General features: G+C 40.7%; 1 protein-coding gene across 1 annotated transcript in view; it reads left to right on the top strand.

The window, feature by feature from the left end:
- Positions 1 to 1,697: 1,697 nt before the first annotated feature.
- The window catches only part of SIMC1 (SUMO interacting motifs containing 1), a 78,727-nt gene continuing 54,461 nt past the window's right edge, over positions 1,698 to 25,963 (top strand). Inside the window, exon 1 of the mRNA XM_069595288.1 lies at positions 1,698 to 1,981. Within this exon, the coding sequence (XP_069451389.1) occupies positions 1,853 to 1,981 (129 nt within the window). The 5' untranslated portion in view covers positions 1,698 to 1,852. The remainder of the gene's footprint in view (positions 1,982 to 25,963) is intronic.

Here is a 25,963-nt window from a genome sequence, read left to right as displayed (position 1 = left end):
GGGGTAAAAGAGATAGGATTTGTTGAGAGCATAAAGCTCAGATTTCTGACTTGAGCAATTACTGGCTGGTGGTACCTCCAGTCACTGAAGGAGGGAACATACAGAAGAAACAGGCTTTATTTCTGGAGAGCAGGGTTCAGTTTAGTTCAGTTCAGTTCAGTCGCTCAGTCGTATCTGACTTTGCGACCCCATGAATTGCAGCACACCAGGCCTCCCTGTCCATCACCAACTCCCGGAGTTCACAGGGTAGGGGACAGGTATTTTTGAGTTCACTTTTGGACATACTCAACTTGAGATGCCCGTGAGGCTCAATAGACATTTGGATATATACATCCGGAACTTTGAAGACAGGGCTGGGCTGAAGATAAACATATGGGATTCACCACCATAAAAAGTATCATTAAAGCATTGGAAATGGTTGAGATTGTGTAGGCAGAGTATGCAAAGGTCATGAGGAACTCTATGATTTAAGGAGTAACTTAGAGGACTTACTAAGTAAATCAGCTAAGGAGAATGAAAAGAAGTCGCAACAGAGGTGTGAGTCACAGAAACCCAGAAAAGAAGTTAAACTAAATGTTTAATAGCATTTGGTGAAGATAAAAAAACTTAATGAATCCCTTCACAAGGATGATTTCAAATATACCACCAGAACATCTGAAATCTGTTGGCCACCGACCTGTGGGTTTTCGATGCAGTGGCCCCCACAAGAGCAGCACTGACATCACCTGGGGTCGAGTTAAAAATGAACTTGGGTGGCCCCACCTCATACCTACTAAGTCAGAAAGTCTGGGGTGGGGTCCAGGCGTCTGTTTTAACAAGCCTCGCGGGTGATTCTGATCCTCACTAAGGTTTGAGAATCGCTGCTCTAGAAGGTGCTTAGATAGCACCTGATAGCCATTCCTTTAGGAACCAATCCCCTTTTTGATAAACTCATTTTCCTTTGGATCTGTTAATAACATGTTGCCAAATTGCTAGAGCCTGAGCAGCAAGATTGGGTCAATACTCCACATTTATTGTAACACAATTCCTATCCTATACCAACTACTGACCACTTCTCCATCCACTGGGTTCTTTTTTGCTCTTCATTACATCTAACTATTCACAACTGTCTGTTCCTTCGCTGCTTCTCTTTGTGCATTTTTTCCCAATCTCTGATCCTGCTATCAACTGAACAAATCTCTAAATTTCAGTTTAAATTCCTGAGTGACATAGATTGTTGGTGAAACCCGGAAATTGGTACAACTTATTCTGCCTCACTTATCAAAACAACAGCGACAGGGAAGCGATCCTACAGAGGGGCCTGCATGTGTGCACAAAGAAGGGGGCCTTTCTCCCCCTACTCAACCGAAGGCCAGCTCACCCACCTTCAGTCAATCCCCTCCACCTAACCGCACTCCGCCAGTCCAAGCCTGGGTCCCATACTCAAAGGGCTTCTCCGGGTGGGTCCGTTGAAGCCCTTAATAGTGGTTAGAAAAGCCTATTCACACCTCACTTCACACTGGAGTCAGTTGGAAGCAGCGGGGAAAGCCCTCACAGCCTCAGCGTCCCGCACGACCGGCCCCAACACCAGCCCAAGCCGGCTGCGACTTGATCTTTCCCCCTTCTCTGTTTTCTCCCCCGGAAGGGAAGACCAGCGCCACTGCCAAGTACCGTGACGGCGGCCCTGACTCGGCCGCCCGCCGCCAGGGGGCGGGCCCCCGGAGGGCAGGGGGCGGGGCCGGCGGGGTGGGAAGGGGCGGGGCCGGCGGGCTGGCTCTGGCTGTCGTCGGCCCCCACCTCAGCAGCAGGAACCGAAGTCGCTGCCGCCAGGGTCGCTGGTCGCCCGCGCGCTGTCTCGGCCGGTCCCGCAGCCATGGAGGACTTCATTGTGATCTCGGACGACAGCGGCTCCGAGAGCTCCGGGGGGACCCGCTCGGGCCGGGCGCGGAGGCTCCGCCGGGCCCTGTCCCGGACCCCCGGCGCGCTGCCCCGCCGGACTGTGGTGAGTGAGCGAGCCGCCGCTCGCCGAGCCCCGCTGCGGCCGGAGCCCTCGCCGCTCGCACAGCCCTCGACCCACCGCGGCTCCGCCGCCCGCCCCCGGGCGCCTCGCAGCTGCAGCCGCTTCCCGCCTTCCCGCTGTTACTCGCCCCGAGGAGCGCGGCGGGCCCCGGGTCGAGACGCTGGGCCTCCCGGGCTCCGCGCTCAAGCCCGAGAGCGGCTGGGGCTGGAGAGTGGCCGCCGGGCACATGGACGAGGTCCTGGCGCGCCAGGTGCGGGGGCCGCTGGAGCCCACAGGCGGCGGCGGTCCTCAGGCCAGGCCGCGGGCTGCCCCGAGCCTTGGGCGGGGGCCGGGGACACACGGGGTCCCCTGGGGAGACCCGGACCTCGAGGCGGGCGTGCGGGAGCGCGTAATTGTTTAGCCTGTGGTGTGTACAGATGTGTGCAGGGAGGTAACAGGAGCCCGGGCGGGGAGGGAGGGAAGCTGGGGCCTGGGCCCGACGGTGGCCAAGCTCCAGGGCCTGGCAGTCGAGCGAGGGGCCGGATTTTGGAGTTGTGCGGGAGGGCGGTTTATGGCGCTTCGCAAACATTTACCAAGGTCTAAAGGAATAGGGAGGGAAACATCCACGATTTCTTTACCCCTCGGGCTCATTAGTCTTTGTCCTTCTGCCTAAAGTGGTGAATAAAACATCTATGGTCCCTGCCTTTCTAGAATCCTCCACAGATATTTATTGAGCCCCTACTATGGGCCAGGTGTACTAAGAGCTGGGGATACGATGAACACAACATTCCTGCCTTCTGTCATAGAAGGTGATAGAATCAACAAGTAGCTATAGAATACTCAAAGGATGGGAGGTGGGCGGGGCTTTTTCGGTATCAGGAGACTCTCAACATCAGACTTCCAACAATCTTCCTAGCCTCTTAAAGCCACACCCCAGAAATAACAGAATTGTCAAGCTGATGTTATTTGTAAACGCCTTTCTTCCTGTGTAAATACTTAATCAAGGCAAGTCCAGCTTCTGCTCCTCCAATCCCCTTCCCAGCGTCTTGAGTCCCTAAGCCTCCACTGTGAGCCACTTCTGTGTCTCAGGTATAGTGTTAAATCTAGGAGGTCACTATAAGAATGAATGGCATGCAAAACCAATTAACCTATACTGCTGTGTTGCCATGGTTCAAGCAAGAGGAATTCTCTATAACTTTCAGTAAATAATTTCGAAGAGATGGACAGACAAGAGATTTTCTTTTCTTTTTTTTTTTAGACAAGAGATTTTCAAGGTAAAAGTGACTGGATGTCCCTAGTACAGTGTGGGGGACATACTAGATATATCTGCTGGATGAAAGAAGGTTGACGGAATGGGGGAGAGAGCAGTTCAGACGGTCGTTTGATGGTGACTGTGAATATAACAGAAGCAGGCTTAAGGTGGCAGAAAAGCTGCATTCAGTTTGGGCCTCAGAGGACTTGAACTCTGGAGAACAGTCAGGATTGAAAAGATTTGGTAGTTATCTAAATAGAAAGAAGCACTGAAGGTCTAATTATGATTGAGATAATCAAGGGAAAGAATGTAGAAAGAAACAAGGTGGAAGAAAAAAGTACTGCAGAATAACCCTCAACTGCCTCTCCTAGTTTTTCCTCTTCCCTCCTCCTCCTTCTCTCAGCCCCCCCTTTAACTTTGTACTTCCTACCAACTTCGCTTTTTCCACCCAAGTGGTGTCCACCTCCCATCATCCTGAGCCAGCTTCCTCCTTCAAGTGTACAGATGTCATCCTTAGCCAAGTCTGTGATATGTGCTCTAACCCTCCTTGCACACACATAGGGGTGCTCACACACTTCCCCTCCTCCTCTGTGACCACTCAATCAAGCATTTTGAGTGGGAGCCGTTTAGAACTGAAGAGAAGTGAAAGGTATGTTCCAGAGTAGCACCCAATGTAAATCTCACTTCTCCAGATATTTACTCCAGCTTTCTCAGAACTCCTGGCTGGTTCTCCTTTTATCCTTCTTGCAAGTTATAAGGGTGGTAGGATAACCGCACAAAATATCAGAGGCATTAAGAGACTCTCAAGCACCTTTGTCCAGGTTTTCCTCAAGGCCCTGAGGTCAGAGAAACCTCTGTTTAAATCAAGAACGCCCCCAACTCTACTTCCCAATCCGCCCAACAGCTCTGGGAGCTTTGGCAAGTTCTGTTGTCTCTTTCAGCTTCTGCATTTGAGAACATTAATACCTACCTGGCAGGACCATTAGAAGGTTTTTAATGAAAAAGTGCAAGGATAGTGCCCAACATAAATGATAGCTTTTGCTACACTTTATGCTGTTTTCTCAAGCTTGGCAAGCAATGAAATAAAAGAAACAAGTTTTGTGATTTTTTTTTTCTTTTTTGCAAATATTGACTGAGGGGAAACAACTTGCTTGAATTCAGGAAATCAGAAAGCCACCTCCTATGCTGAAGTTGATGTTTCTGAACTTCTGGTCTTAACCTGGGCTTTAGACTTCAGTAAGTTGATGAAATGTGTCTGTGTTTTTTATATTTATTGCTTCCCCCTCTTCCCCCTACACACACACTTATAAAAGCAGAACATGTTCAGCTAATTTTGGTTCGCCTAATTACAAAGATTGAGAAATGTATACAAAAGGAAATTTTAATTGCCATTAATCTCACCATACAAAGATAACCAATGCTAACATTTTGAAGTATGCCTGCCTAAACTTTTCTTTGTGAGTGCCAGTGTGCGCTCATACACAAATGTGTCTCCCACTGTGTTTTTGCAAAAATGAAATCTCGCTATACTTCTTTCTTTGGTTTGCCTTTTTGTCTTAATACACTTTTCTACATCAACAAATATACATTTTCACCAATATTTATAATGTATTTCATTATACAGATTTATAATTACATGTACCTTTTCCTATAAATGGGTATTATGTTGCCATTTCTAAATTTTCTCTGCTATAAAACAAGTCAGAAATTTCCTCATAAATAATCTCTGTGCCTTTGTTCATTTGTTTGTTTAGGATAAGTTCCTCTTAGAAGTGAGATTGCTAAGTCTAAAGGTATGCCCTCTTCCAGGACTTTTGATATATATTGTCAAATTTCCTACAGAAATTGTACACCAATTATATTTTCACGGTACCCCTTTCTCTACTACTTACTTACCCCTAGATACTATCAATTTACCAAATATGTAAATAATTATGCAACACTTACTATATGCCAGATACTCTTGTTGGCATACAGTTGCTAAGAATGCAGCTAAAAATACAAAACCAAGGCCCTGTTTTTGTGGAGGTTTCATTTTAGTCAGAGGGAGACAAAGAGTAACCAATCACATAGGTGTCCTATCAGATGATACACAGAGTGTTAGAAAGAAAAGTAAGGCATTTTTGGTTTTTCAGTATTTGCTGGTTTGATAGCTAGATTCTGTGAGTTGTCATGGTTTTAATTTTATTTTTTGGTTGTAGGTAGTGATTCATTCTCTCATTAAATACTTGTTGAGCACATGCTCTGTCCCTGGGTACCAAAGGTGAACAAGGTGAAAGTGTACCTATGTTCTGGGGAAATAGCAATAAACTAAGAAATAAGTGAACAGTATAATAGAGAACAACTTGGGTGGGTTTGGGAACGTTAGATTGTGTCTTCAAAGAAGACCTCTCTGAAGAGTTAATATTTGATCTGAGAACAAAATGACAGATTTGTTAGGAGAAGATCTTGGGGAATAAAGTAACAGCAAAGGGTGTAGCAACAGCAAAGATTGGAAATAAGAAGGCGCATGACTAACTGGAGGAATCAAAAGGCCAGTGGGGCTAGAATGTAAGTGACGGACAGAGTTGGAAAGCTATGAGAAGTAGGTGGGCTAGACTATATAAGGCCTGTAGACCACGATAAGGAATTTGGATTTTATTCTTATGTAATAAGAAATCTTTGAAGGGTCTTAAGCAGGGGAATGACATGATCTAATTTATATTTTAAAAAGTGACTTTAGCTACTGTGGGAAGAAAAGACTGTAAGGTAGGGTGACCATATAATTTATCATCCAGGTGGGGATCCTTTTGCAAATGAAAGAGGTTGCTAACTGGACAGGGTGTCAGACAACAAGTAAAGACTGAAACTGTCCCATACAAACCTGTTTCACTTTACTGTAAGGGGACAAAAGTGGAAGCAAAGAGATTTGTCTTGGAGGTTGCAGTAGTCAGACCAGAGATCATCGTAGCTTTGTAGGTGGTGCGACTAGATAACTGGAGGGATATGGAAGGTACCAATGAAGAAAAATCAACTGGTCATAAAACAGCAGGACCCTGAGGTCATTGCCTTGTACGTCCTCTGCCTTTTGTCCGTGGAAAAACTTTAGCTACATAGTAAGTTTAATCAGAGAAGTAAGAACATGCAGAAACAAAGGAAAGCAGTCAAGGAGACCAAGTAATAATAATTTAGTCCGTAAACAAAGTCAAGGACCTTTCCTTCCTTCTCAAGCACTATAGATAACATTCTGAGCCAAATCCTGTGAGCTGTCTTATGGTTACTGAAACCCCAACCAGGTAGAAGTTAACCACATAATGACCAGACTGTAACCATGACATGAAGTGAAGTGAAGTCGCTCAGTCGTGTCCAACTCTTTGTGACCCCATGGACTGTAGCCCACCAGGCTTCTCTGTCCATGGGATTCTCCAGGCAAGAATACTGGAGTGGATTGCCATTTCCTTCTCCAGGGGATCTTCCTGACCCAGGGATCGAACCCAGGTCTCCCACATTGCAGGCAGAGGCTTTAACCTCTGAGCCACCAGGGAAACCATGACATAAGCTGCCACAGTTCCAAGAATTGGCTTCAAAGAAGTGAGAACAAACCAACCCTGAAACTGAAGACTAACTGTACTTAAAACAACCAAGGTGACACTGATCAGACCACTGATGACCAATTTCAAGGTGATTGTCAGAGCTGACTGTACAGTTTCTGCATGTAGCCCCTTCCCTCAGCCTATGAAAGCTCTTGTCCACTGATTTTCAGGGGGCGGAGTTGGCCTTTAGACAGGTGTCCACCCTCTACACCCCCCATACCCTAGCTGCTGGCATCCAAAGTAAAGCAAACTTTCCTTTCCAACAACCTTGCCTCTTTATTGACTTTTTGAATGACAAGCAGCCAGACCCTACTTTTGGTTACAGTCCTGATCCTTGGTTGTGGTTAATGAGGGGAAAGTGGGATTCCTGAATGATGCCTTGGTTTGTCCCTAGCAACTGGATGCAGGTTGGTGTCAGTCATTGACATGAGGATGTCTTGTGGAGGAACAGGGTTAGAGGAAAGATTCATGAATTCTTAAATGTAGTGTGCTATATCTGTGTGAGTGTGTGTATATATAGTTTATGAGAGTTAATTGCCTGTTTTTGTCCTGGTGGATTTTTTTGTTTTTGTTTTACTAATTTGTCAGTTTTACTTGGACTTCTCAGGTGGTGCTAGTAGTAAAGAGACAAAAGAGATGTGGGTTCAGTCCCTCAGTTGGGAAGATCTCTGAGAAGGAAATGGCAACCCACTCCCATATTCTTGTCTAGAGAATCCCATGGACAGAGGAGCCTGGCAGGCTGCAATCAGTAGAGTCAGACATAACTGAAGCAACTTAGCATAGTTTTACTTACATAGTAAAGACTTTTAATAAGTTGGATTGGGTCCTCCAAAAAGATGTGTTGAAGCTCCCAGTGCCACTACAGAATGTGACTTCATTTGAAAATCAAGTCATTGCAGATGTAATCAGTGAAGATGAGATCATAGAAAGTAGGGTGGGCCCTTAGTCTGATATGAGTAATATCTTTATAAGATGTGAAGACAGAGGAAGAACACTGTGAGACTATGGGAGTTATGCAACTGCAAATCAATGAACACCAGAAGGTAAGAGAAGGGCACAGAACAGTTTTTCCCGACAGCATTTAAGAGAGCGTGGTCCTACAGACACCTTAATTTTGAACTTCTGAGCCTCCAGAACTGTGAGAAACAACAAAAAGACCAGGAACAAGTCAAGGACATCCTCTCTCACCAATGCTTTTCAGCATTGTACTGGAAGTCCTAGCTGATGTTATTAGGCAAGAAAAAGTATACAGATTAGGAAAGAAGAAATAAAATTTTTACTCAGAGATGTCATTATTGCCTATGTAGAAAAAAATCCAAAAGAATTAGCAACCAAAAAAAAATACTAATAAGTAATAATAGCAACATTGTAGGATGCAAGGTCACTTTACAAAAGTCATCACAGGATGCAAGGTCACTTTACAAAAGTCACCACTTTCCTGTATACCAGCAGTGAACAAGGGGAATTTGAAATTAAAAACATACTACCATTTACATCAAAACTGTAAAAATTAAATACAAATCTCATAAAACATCTATGAGAGAGATCTATATGAGGAGAACTGTAAAACTGATAAAATATATCAAAGAAGAAATAAATGGAGATATATTCCATGGTCTAGAAAAACATCTGCTTTATTGACTACACCAAAGCCTTTGGCTGGATCACAACAAACTGTGGAAAATTCTGAAAGAGATAGGAATACCTGACCACCTGAGCTGCCTCCTGAGAAATCTGTATGCAGGTCAAGAAGCAACAGTTAGAACTGGACTTGGAACAACAGACTGATTCCAGACTGGGAAAGGAGTCTGTCAAGGCTGTATATTGTCATCCTGCTTATTTAACTTATATGTAGAGTACATAATGTGAAATGCTGGGCTGGATGAAGCACAAGCTGGAATCAAGATTGCTGGGAGAAATATCAATAACCTCAGATATGCAGATGACACCACCCTTATGGCAGAAAGTGAAGAGGGACTGAAGAACCTCTTGATGAAAGTGAAGGAGGAGAGTGATGCTTAAAACTCAGCATTCAAAAAACTAAGATCATTGCATCCAGTCCCATCACTTCATAGCAGATAGATGGGGAAACAATGGAAACAGTGTCAGACTTTATTTTCTTGGGCTCCAAAATCACTGCAGATGGTGACTGATGCCAAGAAATTAAAAGACGCTTGCTCCTTGGAAGAAAAGCTATGACCAACCTAGACAGCATATTAAAAAGCAGAAACATTACTTTGCCAACAAAGATCTATTTTGTCAAAGCTATGGTTTTTCCAGTAGTCATATATGGATGTGAGAGTTGGATCATAAAGAAAGCTGAGTGCAGAAGAATTGTGCTTTTGAACTGTGGTACTGGAGAAGACTCTTGAAAGTCCCTTGGACTGAAAGGAGATCAAACCAGCCAATCCTAAAGAAAATCAGTCCTGAATATTCATTGGAAGGACTGATGCTGAAGCTGAAACTCCAATACTTTGGCCACCTGATGAGAACTAACTCACTGGAAAAGACTCTAATGCCTTCTGATTGAAGGCAGGAGGAGAAGGAGACAGCAGAGGATAAGATGGTTGAATGGATGTATCACGGACCTGATGGACGTGAGTTTGAGCAAGCTCTGGGAGTTGGTGATGGACAAGAAAGCCTGGCGTGCTGCAGTCCTTGGGGTTGCAAAGAATCAGACACAACTAAGTGAACTGAACTGATCGCATGTTCATGGAAAGGAAAACAATATTGTTAAGATGTCAGTTCCTAAGAACCTTATCTATAGATTCAGTGCAATCCTGATCAAAATTCTAGCAAGTTATTTTGTAGATATCAGTAAACTGATTAACGTTTATATGGAGAGGCAATTTGTTCTTGTTCAGTCACTTACATGTCTGACTGCTTGAGACTCTATGGTCCTCGCTTCCCTGTCCTTCATTATCTCCTTGAATATGCTCGAACTCATGTCCATTGAGTCAGTAATGCTCCCAACCGTCTCACCCTCTGCTGCCCCCTCCTCCTGCCCTCAATCGTTCCCAGCATCAGAGTCTTTTCCAGAGTTGGCTCTTCGCATCAGATGGACAAAGTGTTGGAGCTTCAGCTTTCAGCATCAGTCCTTCCAATGAATATTCAGGGTTGATTTCCTTTAGGGTTGACTGATTTTATTTCCTTGCTCTCCAAGCGACTCTCAAGTCTTCTCTAGCACCACAATTTGAAAGCGTTCCTACAGCACTCAGCCTTCTTTATGGCCCAGCTTTCACATCCATACATGACTACTGGAAAAACCATAGCTTTGAGTATATGGACCTTTGTCAGCAAAGTGATGCCTGTGTTTTTTAATATGTTATCTAGGTTTGTCATAGCTTTCCTTCCAGGGAGCAAGCATCTTAATTTCATGGCTGCAGTCATAGTTCACCATGATTTTGGAGCCCAAGAAAATAAAATCTGCCACTATTTCCACTTTTTCTCCTTCTATTTGCCATGAAGTGATGGGACCAGATACCACAACCTTAGTTTTTTGAATGTTGAGTTTTAAGCCAGCTTTTTCACTCTGTTCTTTTCAGCCTCATCAAGAGGCTCTTTAATTCTTCTTCACTTTATGCCATTAGAGTGGTATCATCTGCACATCTGAGATTTAAAAGGTAATCTTTTTATTTATTTATTTTGAAGGATAATTACTTTACAGAAATTTTATTGTTTTCTGTCAAACATCAGCATGAATCAGCCATAGGTATACATACATCCCTTCCCTCTTGAAACTCCCTCCCATCTCCCTCCCCATCCCACCCCTGTAAGTTGATACAGAGCCCCTGTTTGAGTTCCCTGAGACATAATGCAAATTCCCATTGGCTATCTATTTTACATATGGTAATGTAAATTTCCATGTTACTCTCTCCATACGTCTAATCCTCTCCTCCCCTCTCCCTGTGTCCATAAGTTGGTTCTCTATGTCTGTTTCTCCATTGCTGCCTTGCAAATAAATTCATTGGTACTATCTTTCTAGATTCCATAAATATGCTTTAGTATACAGTATTTATCTTTCTCTTCCTGACTTATTTCACTCTGTATAATAGGCTCTAGGTTTATCCACTTCATTAGACCGGACTCAAATGCGTTCTTTTTTATGGCTAAGTAATAACCATTATGTATATGTACCACAATTTCTTTACCCGTTTATCTGTTAATAGACATCTAGGTTGCTTCCATTTTGTAGCTATTGTAAATAGTGCTGTAGTGAACATTGTCTCCCAGTAATCTTGATTCCAGTTGTGATACATTCAGCCCAGCATTTCACATGATGTACTCTTCATATAAGTTAAATAAGCAGCATGATGATATACAGCCTTGATGTGGTCCTTTCCCAATTTTGAACCAGTCCATTGTTCCATGTCTGGTTCTAACTGTTGCTTCTTGATCCACAGACAGGTTTCTCAGGAGACAGGTAAAGTGGTCTGGTATTCCCTTTCTCTTTAAGAAGATGCAATAACCAACTGAATATTGGAGAAGAGCAAAGTCAGAGGACTGCCACTTTTGACGTCAAAGCTTACTACAAACCGCAGTAATCAAAACAGTATGGAATTGGTAAAAGAATAGACAAATAGATCAGTGCAACACCATAGAAAGCCCAGAAATAGACCCAAATTACGCTAGTCAACTAATCTTTTACAGTGGAGCTAAAGTAATAGAATGGAGCAAAGATAGTTTTTTCAACAAATGGTGCTGGAGCAACTGGAGAGTCACAGGCAAAGAAATGAATCTAGACACAGACCTTACAACTTTCATAAAAATCAACTCAAAACGTGGATCACAGACCTGAACCTAGGATGCAAAACTGAAATTCCTAGAAGATGGGAGAAAACCTAGACCACTTTGAATTTGGCAATGATGTTTTAGATATAACATTAAGAACATAATCCATGGAAGAAATAATTGTTAAACTGAACTTCACTACTACTAAAAACTTCTCTGTGAAAGACAATAGAATGAGAAGATAAGCCACAGACTGGAAGAAAATATTTATGAAAGACACTGATAAAGGACTGTTACTGAAACTATGCACATAACTCCTAAAATCGACAGTAAGGAAACAAGCAACCTGATTAAAAAATGGGCAAAAGACATAAACAGATACATCATAAAGAAGGCATACAGGTGGCAAATAAAGGTATGAAGAGAAGTTCAACACCATACACCATTAGGGAATTGCTAATTGAAACAACACTGAACTATTATTGCATTTGGATTTTAGAATAGACAAAATCCAAAACACAACAACAAATGCTGGTAAGGATGTGGAATAGTAGAATTCTCATTAATTACTGGTGGGAAAGCAAAATGGTACAGCAAATTTGGAAAACAGTTTGGCAGTTTTTTATAAAACTAATGTATTCTTCTTTGCATGAAATGTTCCCTTGGTATCTCTAATTTTCTAGAAGAGATCTCTAGTCTTTCCCATTCTGTTGTTTTCCTCTATTTCTTTGCATTGATCGCTGAGGAAGGCTTTCTTATCTCTTCTTGCTGTTCTTTGCAACTCTGCATTCAGATGCTTATATCTTTCCTTTTCTCCTTGGCTTTTTGCTTCTCTTCTTTTCACAGCTATTTGTAAGGCCTCCCCAGACAGCCATTTTGCTTTTTTGCATTTCTTTTCCATGGGGATGGTCTTGATCTCTGTCTCCTGCACAATGTCACGAACCTCAGTCCATAGTTCATCAGGCACTCTATCTATCAGATCTAGGCCCTTGAATCTATTTCTCACTTCCACTGTATAAACATAAGGGATTTGATTTAGGTCATACCTGAATGGTCTAGTGGTTTTCCCTACTTTCTTCGACTTAAGTCTGAATTTGGCAATAAGGAGTTCATGATCTGAGCCACAGTCAGCTCCTGGTCTTGTTTTTGTTGACTGTATAGAGCTTCTCCATCTTTGGCTGCAAAGAATATAATCAATCTGATTTGGGTGTTGACAATCTGCTGATGTGCATCTGTAGAGTCTTCTCTTGTGTTGTTGGAAGAGGGTGTTTGCTATGACCAGTGCATTTTCTTGGCAAAACTCTATTAATCTTTGCCCTGCTTCATTCCATATTCCAAGGCCAAATTTGCCTGTTACTCCAGGTGTTTCTTGACTTCCTACTTTTGCATTCCAGTCCCCTATAATGAAAAGGACATCTTTTTTAGGTGTTAGTTCTTAAAGGTCTTGTGGGTCTTCATAGAACCTTCAACTTCAGCTTCTTCAGCGTTACTCGTTGGGGCATAGGCTTGGATTACCATGATATTGAATGGTTTGCCTTGGAAATGAACAGAGATCATTCTGTTGTTTTTGAGACTGCATCCAAGTACTGCATTTCAGATTCTTTTGTTGAACATGATGGTGACTCCATTTCTTCTAAGGGATTCCTGCCTACAGTAGTAGATATAATGGTCATCTGAGTTAAATTCACCCATTCCATTCCATTAGATATTAAGAAGAGGTGGCAAGAATACACAGAAGAACTGTACAAGAAAGATCTTCACGACCAAGATAATCACGATGGTGTGATCACTCACCTAGAGCCAGACATCCTGGAATGTGAAGTCAAGTGGGCCTTAGAAAGCATCACTACGAACAAAGCTAGTAGAGGTGATGGAATTCCAGTTGAGCTAGTTCAAATCGTGAAAGATGATGCTGTGAAAGTGCTGCACTCAGTATGCCAGCAAGTTTGGAAAACTCAGCAGTGGCCGCAGGACTGGAAAAGGTCAGTTTTCATTCCAATCCTAAAGAAAGACAATGCCAAAGAATGCTCAAACTACTGCACAATTGCACTCATCTCACATGCTAGTAAAGTAATTCTCCAAGCCAGGCTTCAGCAATACGTGAACCGTGAACTTCCTGATGTTCAAGCTGGTTTTAGAAAAGGCAGAGGAACCAGACATCAAATTGCCAGCATCCGCTGGATCATGGAAAAAGCAAGAGAGTTCCAGAAAAACATCTATTTCTGCTTTATTGACTATGCCAAAGCCTTTGACTGTGTGGATCACAAGAAACTGTGGAAAATTCTGAAAGAGATGGGAATACCAGACCACCTAACCTGCCTCTTGAGAAACTTGTATGCAGGCTAGGAAGCAACAGTTAGAACTGGATATGGAACAACAGATTGGTTCCAAATAGGAAAAGGAGTACGTCAAGGCTGTATATTGTCGCCCTGCTTATTTAACTTACATGCCAAGTACATCATGAGAAACGCTGGGCTGGAAGAAACACAAGCTGGAATCAAGATTGCCAGGAGAAATGTCAATAACCTCAGATATGCAGATGACACCACCCTTATGGCAGAAAGTGAAGAGGAACTCAAAAGCCTCTTGATGAAAGTGAAAGAGGAGAGTGAAAAAGTTGACTTAAAGCTCAACATTCAGAAAGCGAAGATCATGGTATCTGGTCCCTCACTTCATGAGAAATAGATGGGGAAACAGTGGAAACTGTGTCTGACGTTATTTTTCTGGGCTCCAAAATCACTGCAAATGGTGACTGCAGCCATGAAATTAAGAGATGCTTACTCCTTGGAAGAAAAGTTATGAGCAACCTAGATAGCATATTAAAAAGCAGAGACATTACTTTGCCAACAAAAGTCCATCTAGTCAAGGCTATGGTTTTTCCAGTGGTCATGTATGGATGTGAGCGTTGGACTGGGAAGAAAGATGAGCGCTGAAGAATTCATGCTTTTGAACTGTGGTGTTGGAGAAGACTCTTGAGAGTCCCTTGGACTGCAAGGAGATCCAACCAGTCCATTCTGAAGGAGATCAGCCCTGGGATTTCTTTGAAAGGAATGATGCTGAAGCTGAAACTCCAGTACTTTGGCCACCTCATGCGAAGAGTTGACTCACTGGAAAAGACTCTGATGCTGGGAGGGATTGGGGGCAGGAGAAGAAGGGGATGACAGAGGATGAGATGGCTGGATGGCATCACTGACTTGATGGACGTGAGTCTGAGTGAACTCCGGGAGTTGGTGATAGACAGGGAGGCCTCTCATGCTGCGATTCATGGGGTGGCAAAGAGTTGGACACGACTGAGCGACTGAACTGAACTGAATGTATTCTTATAGTACAAACCAACAATTGTGCTCCCTGGTATTTGCCCAAATGAATTGGAACTTAAATCCACACAAAAAGACTGAATATAGATGTTTATATATCAGCTTCATGCATAATTGCCCAAACTTGGAAGGCCACTAAGATGTCCTCCAGTAAGTAAATGGATAAGTAAACTGTTACCTCCAGACACTGAAATATTATTCAGCACTAAAAAGAAATGATCTATCAAGCCATGAAAATACTTGGAGGAAACTTAAATGGCTTCTTTCACTTAGTAATATGCAGTCTGAAAAGACTATACTGTGTGATTCCAACAATATGACATTCTGGAAAAGTAAAACCTAAGGGGACAGTGAAAACATTACTCGTTTTCAGGGGTTAGTGGAGAGAAAGTACTGAATAAGCAGAGCACAGGAATTTTCAGGCAGTGAAACTGTTCTGTATGATACTACATTGGTAGATACATGTTGTTACATATTTGTCCAAACCCATAAAATGTACAAGGGTAAACCCTAATATAAACTATGGGCTTTGGGTATTGATAATGTGCCAGTGTAGGTTTATCATTTGTAACTAATACACCACTGTGATGCTGGATGCTGATAGTGGGGAAGTTGTACATATATGGGGAGTTGGACTATATGGCAACATTCCATACTTTCTGTTCAATTTTGCCATGAACCAAAAACTGCTCTAAAAAGTAAAGTTTATCCATTTAAAAAATGTACCAGTCCAAAAAATTCAAATACTAGAGAATGGTATGCAGTGAAAATTAGGGTAGTATTAGTTCCCAGCTCATTATTTTCCAGAGTTTTTGGTAGGTTTTCTCACATTTCTCCTGTTTTGTTATTTATTTAAAATGTTTGCTTTGTTGATTTATAATTGACGAAACTAAGATATTTTAAGTATATATCATGGTGATTTAACTAATGAAGTTTAATTAATAAAGTTTTTATGTTTTAATCAAAGTTTCACACATTATAAATGAACTTTAGTGTCATGTCCCACTTTCCAAAAATCCTTCACTTTTTTATTGACATATACCATTATATTAGTTTCAGGTGTACATCATAATGCTTCAGTATTTATACACACTGCAAAATGACATCCATGATAAGTCTGTCTACATCATTTATCATACATCAATATATTATAAAACATTATTGATAGGAAGTTTATACCTCTTGACCCCCTTAACCGACTGCTTACCCTCCCAACCCTCCTGGCAACCACCATGATAATCCTCGTACCTGTGAATTTCATATTGTGTGTGTTTGTTTTTAGCCTGAACGTGTAAGTAAAATCGTATGGTATTTGCCTTTCTCTGTCTGACTTATTTTACTTAGCATAATACCCTCAAGTTCCATCTGTGTTGTCACAAATGGCAATATTTCATACTTTTTATGGCTGAGCAGTATTCTGTTGTGTGTGTGTGTTGCTCGGTCATGTCCAACTCTTTGTGACCCCATGGACTGTAGCCCACCAGCCTCCTCTGTTCGTGGAATTCTCCCAGTGAGAGTGGGCAGCCATTCCCTTCTCCAGGGGATCTTCCCAACCCAGGGATTGAGCCCAGGTCTCCAGCATCGTGCGCAGATTCTTTAGAGTCTGAGACACTAGGGAAGCCCAAAGTGTGTGTGCATATAGATACATACATGGACTACTATTCAGTTATCAGCAAACACGTTGTTTCCATTTCTTGGCTATTGTAACTGATGCTTCAGTGAATGTAGGGGTGCATATATTTTTTCAAATTAATGTTTTCATTTTCTTCAGATAAATAACCAGAAGTAGAATGGCTAGATGAATCACAGATTGGTTCTATTTTTAATTTGAGGGGAAACTTCTATACTATTTTCCATAGCACTGAGCTAAACATTAATTACACTAACAGTGCACAAGGGTGTCCTTTTCTCAACATCCTTACCAACCCTTGTTATCGCCTGTCTTTTTAATAAGAGCCACTGTTACTGGAATGAAGGGATATTTCATTGTGGTTTTGATTTTTACTTCCCTGATGATTAGGGATGTTGAGCATCTTTTCTTGTGTCTGCTGGCCATCTATAAATGTCTATTTAGGTCCTCTGTCCATTCCATAATCAGATTTTTGGCTTTTTGTTATTGAGTTGTATGAGTTCTTTATGTATTTTGGATATTAATCTTTTATCAGATAACACGATTTGCCAAGATGTTCTCTCACTTAGGGGGTTGTCTTTTCATTTTGTTGATGGTGGTGTTTGCTGTACAGAAGCTTTAGTTTGATGTAATCCCATTTGTTTGTTTTTGCTTTTGTTGGCTTTGCTTTTGGAATCAGATACAAAATAATCACCAAAACTAATATCTTCAAGCTTACTGCCTCTATTTTCTTCTAGGAGTTCAGTGGTTTCAAGTCTTATATTTAAGTCTCTAGTCTCTTGAGTTAATTTTTGTGTATGGTATAAGATGGTAGTCTAGTTTCATTCTTTGGCATGTGGCTTTCCAGTTTTCCTCGCACCATTTATTAAAGAGTGTCCATTGTATAATCTTAACCTCCTTTGTCATAAATTAATTGAACATGTATGCATGGGATTTGTTTCTGGGCTATTTTTCTTAACATTGTTCCAACGTCTGCTTTTATGCCAAATCATATTGAGTTTGAAATCAATGAGTGCAGTGTCTTCAGCTTTATTCGTCTTCCTCAAGACTGTTTTGGCTATTTGGGGTCTTTTGTGGTTCCATATAAATTTTAAGATTGTTCTATTTCTGTGAAATGTGCCGTTGGGATTTTGATGGGGATTACATTGAATCTGTAGATTGCTTTGGCTAATATGGACATTTTAACAATATTAATTCATCCAAACCATGAGTACAAAACATCTTCCCATTAATTTGTGTTTTCAGTTTCTTTCATCAGTGTCTTACAGTTTTCGATATACAGGTCTTTCACCTCCTTGGTTAAATTTGCTCATGGGTATTTTATTTTTTTTTTTATACTGTTGTACATGGGATTGTTTTCTCAACTTCTTTTTTAACAGTTCATTGTTAGTGTGTAGAAATACAGCAGATTTTTGTATTAGTTTGTACTCTGCAACTTTTCTGAATTTATTAGTTCTTAGAGTTTTTTTGATATGGTTATTAGCATTTTATATATTGTCTACAAATAGTGAAAATTTTACTTCTTCCTTTCCATTTTGGATGCCATTTATTTCTGCATCTTGCCTTATTGCTCTGGCTAGGACTTCCAATACCATGTTGAATAAAAGTGACAAGAGTGGACATCCTTGTCTTATTCCTGATCTTAGAGGAAAAGCTTTCTGCTTTCACCGTTGAATATGATGTTAACAGTGGGTTTGTCATATATAGCCTTTAATATGTTGAGGTGTTTCCATCTCTACCCACTTTGTTGAGAGTTTTTGTCATAAATGAATGTTGAATTTTGTCAAATGCTTTTTCTGCAATTGTTGCTATAATCTTGATTTTTATCCTTCATTTTGTTCATGTATATCGTGTTACTTGATTTGTGCGTGGTGAACCATCCTTGCATTCCTCGAATAAATTGTTGGGTTTGGTTTGTTATTATTTTGTTGAAGATTTCTGTATCTATGTACATCAGTGATATTGGCCTGTACTTCTCTTTTGATATTCTTGTCTGGTTGGTATCAAGGCCATGATGGCCTTGTAAAATGAGTTTGGAAGCATTCCTTCCTCTTCAGTTTTTTGGAAGAGTTTGAGAAGGATAGGTATTAAATCTTATTTAAATATTTGGTAGAATTCACCAATGAAACCATGGTCCTGGACTTTTATTGGGGGATGGGCAGTTTTTGATTACTGATTCAATCTCATTATTATTAGTAATCTGTCTATTCAGATTTTCTATTTTTTCATGATTCAGTCTTGGAGGATTGTGTTTGTAGGAATTTATACAATTCTTCTAGGTTGTCCAATTTGTTGACCTATAATTGCTCTTAGTATTTTTTATGAGCCTATGTATTTCTGTGGTATCAGTTGTAACTTCTCTTTCATTTCTGATTTTATTTATTTGAGTCTTTCCTATTTTTTTTTTTCCTGGTGAGTCTAGCTAAAGATCTGTCTATTTTGTTTATCTTTTCAAGGAACCAGCCCTTAGTTTCATTGATCTTTTCTGTTGTCTTTTTAGTCTTTCTTTCATGTCTTTCTACTCTGATCTTCATTATATCCTTCCTTTGCTAACTCTAGGCATCCCTTCTTTTTCTAGTCCTTTGGTTGTAAAGGTAAATGACGTATTTGAGATCTGCCTTGTCTCTTGAAGTGGGCCTGCCTCACTGTCAGGTTTCCTCTTAAAGCTCATTTGCTGCATCCTGTAGATTTGATAAGTTGTGTTTTTCCCTTTTCATTTGTCTCAACGCATTTTTTTTAATGTCTCTTTTTCTTAAATTTATTGGGATTTTTTTGTTGTTGTTAAATAGGATTTGTCCTGGAGAGTGTTGCATGTACACATAAGAAGAATGTATAATATCTTGGTTTTGGCTGGAGTGTTCTATATATATTAAATTAACCTGGCCTAGTGTGTCTTTTAAGACCAGTGTTTCCTTATTGATCTTCTGTCTGAATGATCTGTCCATTAATGTAAATGGGGTATTAAAGTGTATCACATTTTTTATTACTGTCAGTTTCTCCCATTACATCTATTAATATTTGCTTTATATATTTAGGTGCTATGTTGAGTACATAAATATTTTCAAATGTTATATCCTGTGGTTGGATTGACCCCTTTATCTTTATGTAATGCCCCTCTTTGTCTTTTACTACAGTCTTTATTTTAATGTTTGTTTTGTCTGATATAAGTATAGTTACCCAGTCTTTCTTTTGGTTTCCATTTGCATGGAACATCTTTTTCTATCCCTGCACTTTCAGTCAGGCTTCCCTGGTGGCTCAGTGGGTAAAGCATCTGCCTGCAATGCGGGAGACCCGGGTTCGAGCCCTGGGTCAGGAAGATCCCCTGAAGAAGGAAATGGCAACCCACTCCAGTACTCTTGCCTGGAAAATCCCATGGACTGAGAAGCCTGGTAGGCTACAGTCCATGGGGTTGCAAAGAGTCGGACACGACTGAGCGACTTTCCCTTCACTTTTAGTCAGAGTGTGTCCTAACATCTGAATTAAATCTAACAGGCAGCATATGTTTGTTTTTTTAATCCACCCAGCCACTCTATGTCTTTTGATTAGAGAATTTAGCCTGCTTATATTTAAAGTAATTATCGATAGGTGTTGTAACTACTGATAGATATGCACTTACTGACATTTTGTTAATTGTTTTCTGGCGTTTTTCTGGTTTGTTTCTGTGCTGCTCTCTTGCCTTGTGATTTCATGAGTTTCTTTAGTGTCATGCATACATTCCTTTCACGTTATCTTTTATGTGCATATTAGAGAGTTTTGCTTTGTGGCTACCGTGAAGCTCACATATAGGTTCTGGTTCAAGACAGCAGAGTAGAAGGATGTACGCTCATGTCCTCCTGTGAGAACACCAAAATTGCAACTAGCTTTTGAACAACCATTGACAAGAGAACACTGGAACCCACCAAAACAAGATACCCCACATCCAAAGACAAGCCACAGCGAGACAGCAGAGGGGGTGCAATCATGAAAAAAATCAAATATGACAAAGGAACTGGGAATCCCTAGGGAATCTGGCCTTCAAGGCCAATGGTATTTGATTATAGGACTTCCACAGGACTGGGGAAACAGAAACTCCAGTCTTAGAGGGTACAAACGTTTTCTGTGCACCAAGTCCCAAAGGAAAGGAGCAGTGACCACTAGGTTACTGAACCAAAACTACTTGCTAGTGTTGGAGGGTCTCCTGTGGAGGCATGGGTTGGCAGGGTCTCACCACAGGGACAGGCACACTGGCAGCATCAGGCAACAAAGGTCACTCTTAGTGTAACCCTCTTAGAGTTCAGCATAAACCCTATCATAGCCCATAGACCCCAGGGCAGGGTTGCCTCAGGCCAAACAACTACCAAGGATGGAGTGCAACCCCATCAGCAAATAATTGGATTAAAGCTTTACTGAGCAAGACCCTGCCCATCAGAGCAAGATGCAGTTTTTCCCATTGCCTGTTGCTCCCATCAGGAAGCTTCAGTTCAGTTCAGTCACTCAGTTGTGTCTGACTCTTTGCGACCCCAGGAATCGCAGCACGCCAGGCCTCCCTGTCTATCACCAACTCCTGGAGTTCACTCAAACTCATGTGCATTGAGTTGGTGATGCCATCCAGCCATCTCATCCTCTGTCGTCCCCTTCTCCTCCTGCCCCCAATCTCTCCCAGCATTAGGGTATTTTCCAACGAGTCAACTCTTCACATGAGGTGGCCAGAGTATTGGAGTTTCAGCTTTAGCATCAGTCCTTCCAATGAACACCCAGGACAGATCTCCTTTAGGATGGACTGGTTGGACCTCTGTGCAGTCCAAGGGACTCTCAAGAGTCTTCTCCAACACCACAGTTCAAAAGCATCAATTCTTCGGTGATCAGCTTTCTTCACAGTCCAACGCTCATATCCATGCATGACCACTGGAAAAACCATAGCCTTGACTAGATGGACTTTTGTTGGCAAAGTAATGTCTCTGCTTTTTAATATGCTATCTAGGTTGGTCATAACTTTCCTTCCAAGGAGTAAACGTCTTTTAATTTCATGGCTGCAGTCACCATCTGCAGTGATTTTGGAGCCCAAAAAAATAACGTCTGACACAGTTTCCACTGTTTCCCCATTTTTACCCATGAAGTGATGGGACCAGCTGCCATGATTTTAGTTTTCTGAATATTGAGCTTTAAGCCAACTTTGTCACTCTCTTCTTTCACTTTCATCAAGAGGCTTTTGAGTTCCTCTTCACTTTCTGCCATAAGGGTGATGTCATCTGCATATCTGGGGTTATTGATATTTCTCCCGGCAATCTTGATTCCAGCTTGTGTTTCTTCCAGTCCAGTGTTTCTCATGATGTACTCTGCATAGCAGTTAAATAAGCAGGGTGACAATATACAGCCTTGTCGTGCTTCTTTCCCAATTTGGAACCAGTCTGTTTTTTCATGTCCAGTTCTAACTTTTGCTTCTTGACCTGCATACAGATTTCTCAGGAGGCAGATCATGTGGTCTGATATTCTCATCTCTTTCAGAATTTTCCACACAGTTTGTTGTGGTCCATACAGTCAAAGGCTTTGGCGTAGTCAATAAAGCAAAAGTAGATGTTTTTCTGGAACTCTCTTGCTTTCTTGATGATCCAACAGATCTTGTTTATTTGATTTCTGATTCTTCTGCCTTTTGTAAATCCAGCTTGAACATCTGGAAGTTCATGGTTCACATACTGTTGAAGCCTCACTTGAGTTTTGGCATTACTTTGCTAGTATGTGAGGTGAGTGCAATTGTAGGGTAGTTTGAGCATTCTTTGGCATTGCCTTTCTTTGGGATTGGAATGAAAACTGACCTTTTCCAGTCCTGTGGCCACTGCTGAGTTTTCCAAATTTGCTGGCGTATTGAGTGCAGCACTTTGACAGCATCATCTTTTAGGATTTGATTTCCAGTTGATTTAGCTCAACTGGAATTGAAATAGCTCAACTGGAATTCCATCACCTCCACTAGCTTTGTTTGTAGTGATGCTTCCCAAGGGCCCACTTGACTTTGCATTCCAGGATGTCTGGCTCTAAGTGAGTGATCACACCATTGTGGTTATCTTGGTCATGAATATCTTTTTTGTACAGTTCTTCTGTATATTCTTGTCACCTCTTCTTAATATATTCTGCTTCTTTTAGGTCAATACAATTTCTGTCCTTTATTGTGCCCATCTTTGCCTGAAATGTTCCCTTGGTATCTCAGATTTTCTTGAAGACTACCTCTAGTCTTTCCCATTCGACTGTTTTCCTTTATTTCTTTGCACTGATCACTGAGCAAGGCTTTCTAAGAAGATCATACAGACTGATAATTACCTAAAACGTAAATGGATCAAATGTACCAACCAAAAGACATAGACTGGCTAGGCAGATGAAAACATGTGCATGCATACACTTCCACTCACCACATCACTCTTCTTGGCCCCCACAAATTGTATGTAATTATTTTATATTGTTAAGTGAATCATATTCTTATTATGGCTTGCAGTTATAATTATCTTGTTTTTTTTTTCTGGCTATTCATTTTGAAAACTGATAAACATCTTTCACTATGGTGACTATGTAACTATTAGTCACTTAATACCATTGTATCATGATTTGTCAGCAGAGAAATAATAGAATTCTATATCACCAAAACTGTAATTTAATAGAAAAACCTTTAATCACTTTTTAAAATCCAGACGCAAGTCAGAATTATCTTGAAATTTTTTGTAAAATACAAATGCTCATGTATTGCTTTTTTTATCTCCAGAGTTCCAGATAGGTTTCTAATAAGCAGTCATGGTTAAAAACAACTGGACTATATGATGATCTTTTACTTTTATCTAGTTTGTTTCACTTTTTCTATTTAATATTCAGTGCTTTCATTTCATTTAGTTTGCTTTCCAATTTCTCCATCTCTTTTTGTTTCCTGGTGTTCTTTCTCAAGCCTTTATCAAGTTTAATAGAAAAATTTTGTATGCATATATATAAATAATATGTGTAATATATGTTTTTTAGAGAACTTACCAATTTTTGCCTAAAAATTTATGAAACTTTGATTCTACTTGTTTGACTTAGTGTGAGTAGAGTGCTAGATTTCTAATTAAAAAAACAGATATGCAGCAAGCAACAGCGGTTTACTATATAGCACAGGGAACTATAGTCAATATCTTCTAGTAACCTATAATGGAAAATAATTTCAAAAATAATATTTGTATGTAAGTATGACTGAATCACCTTGCTGCACCTGAAACAATGTAAGTCAATTATACTTCAATAAAATATGTATATTAATAAAAAAGAAGTCAGACATAAAAGGCCACATAATTATGATTCCATTTATATGAAATATTAGAATGGGCAAATTCATAGAGACAGGAAAAGGATATATAGGTCAGATAGCTGGAGATTGATATAATAGCTATGTTACTAATAGTGCTTAGTTAGAATAAGCTTCATGGATCTGTAGCTCCATTTGGCTCCCTAAAACTATAATTAAACTTAGTGCTCCTTTGTTCCCTTCCTACCTAACAAGTTTCAAGTTAAAAGCCTGCATGGTAACCTTACCCATGGAAAAAGCAGATAGGAACTTTAGGGAAGAGGGCTTAAAATAAAGAAGGGGGACTCTGAGTTCAGCCCTTCGTTCTAATTTCTCCAAATAATGAAGCCATTCCATTTGCCTTGTTGGAAAAGAGTGATAGGTAGAGAGAAACCTAAAGTATCTCTATTGTTTTCAGTCATGTTGAATGGAAGGTCCATATGTGAGGTATGGAAGATGAACTTTCCGCCTCAAAATTGTTTTTTTTTTAGATTCAGTTGATGTTTCTTGAGCACTTTGCCATTTTCCAAAAGATGCTGTGCCAGTCATTATGACATTATACTCAGTCCTAGAGGAAAAGATAAGCAGCCGATATTGGAATATTGTAAAAAGACGATCTAGGAACTTCTTCCTTCAGCAATATGACTGACTGACTTTAAAGGGATCTCTGCTAAAACAACAACTAGATTCTGAAAGCAACTAATTTTCCTGCTTGCTGGGTTGGCAGGAATTAACAGAAATCTCAAAGGAGGAAAGTAAAAGTAAAACCAAAATCATGAGATAACTTGGACTGGTGAAGAACAAATCCCATTATCAGCACCATAATCAGGAAGTAAGTCTTGGACCAGCCCCTTGAAGCTGAAAATGAATGAGACTTCTCATTTAAACAGATCCAGAAACCCAAAAGTAATTTGCTTTCTGGGTTTTAGTTTTTATAGCTAGAAAATATGAATGATATTCACCTCACAGGGTAATTGTGAGGCATCTGGGTCAGAAAATAGGGTAGACAAGGGCTTTATGGGCTTATTGCTGTGTTTCATTCTGCAGATGCAGACTGTTAGAGGGCCTTCTTGTTGTTTAGTTGCTATGTCATGTCCAACTCTTCTGTGATCCCATGGACTATAGCCTGCCAGGCTCCTCTGTCCATGGGATTTCCTAGGCAGGAATACTGGAGTGAGTTGACATTTCCTTCTCCAGGGAATCTTTCTAACCCAGGGACTGAATCCGAGTCTCCTGCATTGGCAGGCGGATTTTTTTACCACTAAGCCACCAGGGAAGCCCATTGGAGAGTCTTAGTCATCTGTATTTCCATCTGATGACATAATTATTAAAACTAGAAGGATAATTTATCTCTGAAAACTTAGCGTAATATGTGATAAAATGCAAAATATTTAAGTTAGGACTATCGGAGGACAATGAGATGAGAGGATAAACAAACAATTGTCATTAGATTAAATTTATTCATTTATCTAAGGAGTTAATAAATACTACGAGCTGAATGTAAAATACTATGTGAGGGTGCAGGATACAAGAATAAGCTGCTGTCTAATGAGGATACGGAAGTGCTCTGTGATATGCACTAAAGTGATATTGGTATGTGCAGAGTGCTTTGGAGTAACCAAAAGGGAAGCAGTAAGCTCTCCAAGGTTGAGCAATGCAGCTGAATTGTGCTTCCAATCTGTGAAACTCACCTGCCAAAATACTTCCTGAGTGCCCAGTTAAAAATCAGGCAGACACTAGTGAGAAATCTACTGAAAGATAGCTTCGTAGGGCAATATCTATGAATTTGCTGCTCTTTTAACAGACTGCATTCCCTAATCACTTGCCACATAAGTGACAGAAAGCTGAAATTTTTATGGTTTTGAAATGTCAGGGGATAGAGGTAAAGGATAGCAGAGCAGCAAAGAGTTAGGGCTGCAATCCCTAATCTGTTGAAGCAAGAAAATCACAGTAAGAGCAAACCCCAAAATTAAAGTAAAATTTCTGCCCAAATAAGAACCACCCTGTCCCTCACCACCAAAAGGTCAGGTTAAAAGGGTAGCAGCTGGAAAGCATAAGAACAAAGATACCAGCACCTACGTTGTGTGAGGAGACGGAACTTGCAGTTTGACTTCAGGCAGAATAACTACTAGACCAACAACAACAATGAAAGGACAATTTTTGGAAGAAAACAATCAAATCATTACATGTAGCTATAAAACTCAGTT

The sequence above is a fragment of the Ovis canadensis genome, chromosome 7 (genome assembly GCF_042477335.2).
Source record: "Ovis canadensis isolate MfBH-ARS-UI-01 breed Bighorn chromosome 7, ARS-UI_OviCan_v2, whole genome shotgun sequence".
Taxonomy (NCBI): domain Eukaryota; kingdom Metazoa; phylum Chordata; class Mammalia; order Artiodactyla; family Bovidae; genus Ovis; species Ovis canadensis.
This window is presented reverse-complemented; position numbering and strand designations above follow the sequence as displayed.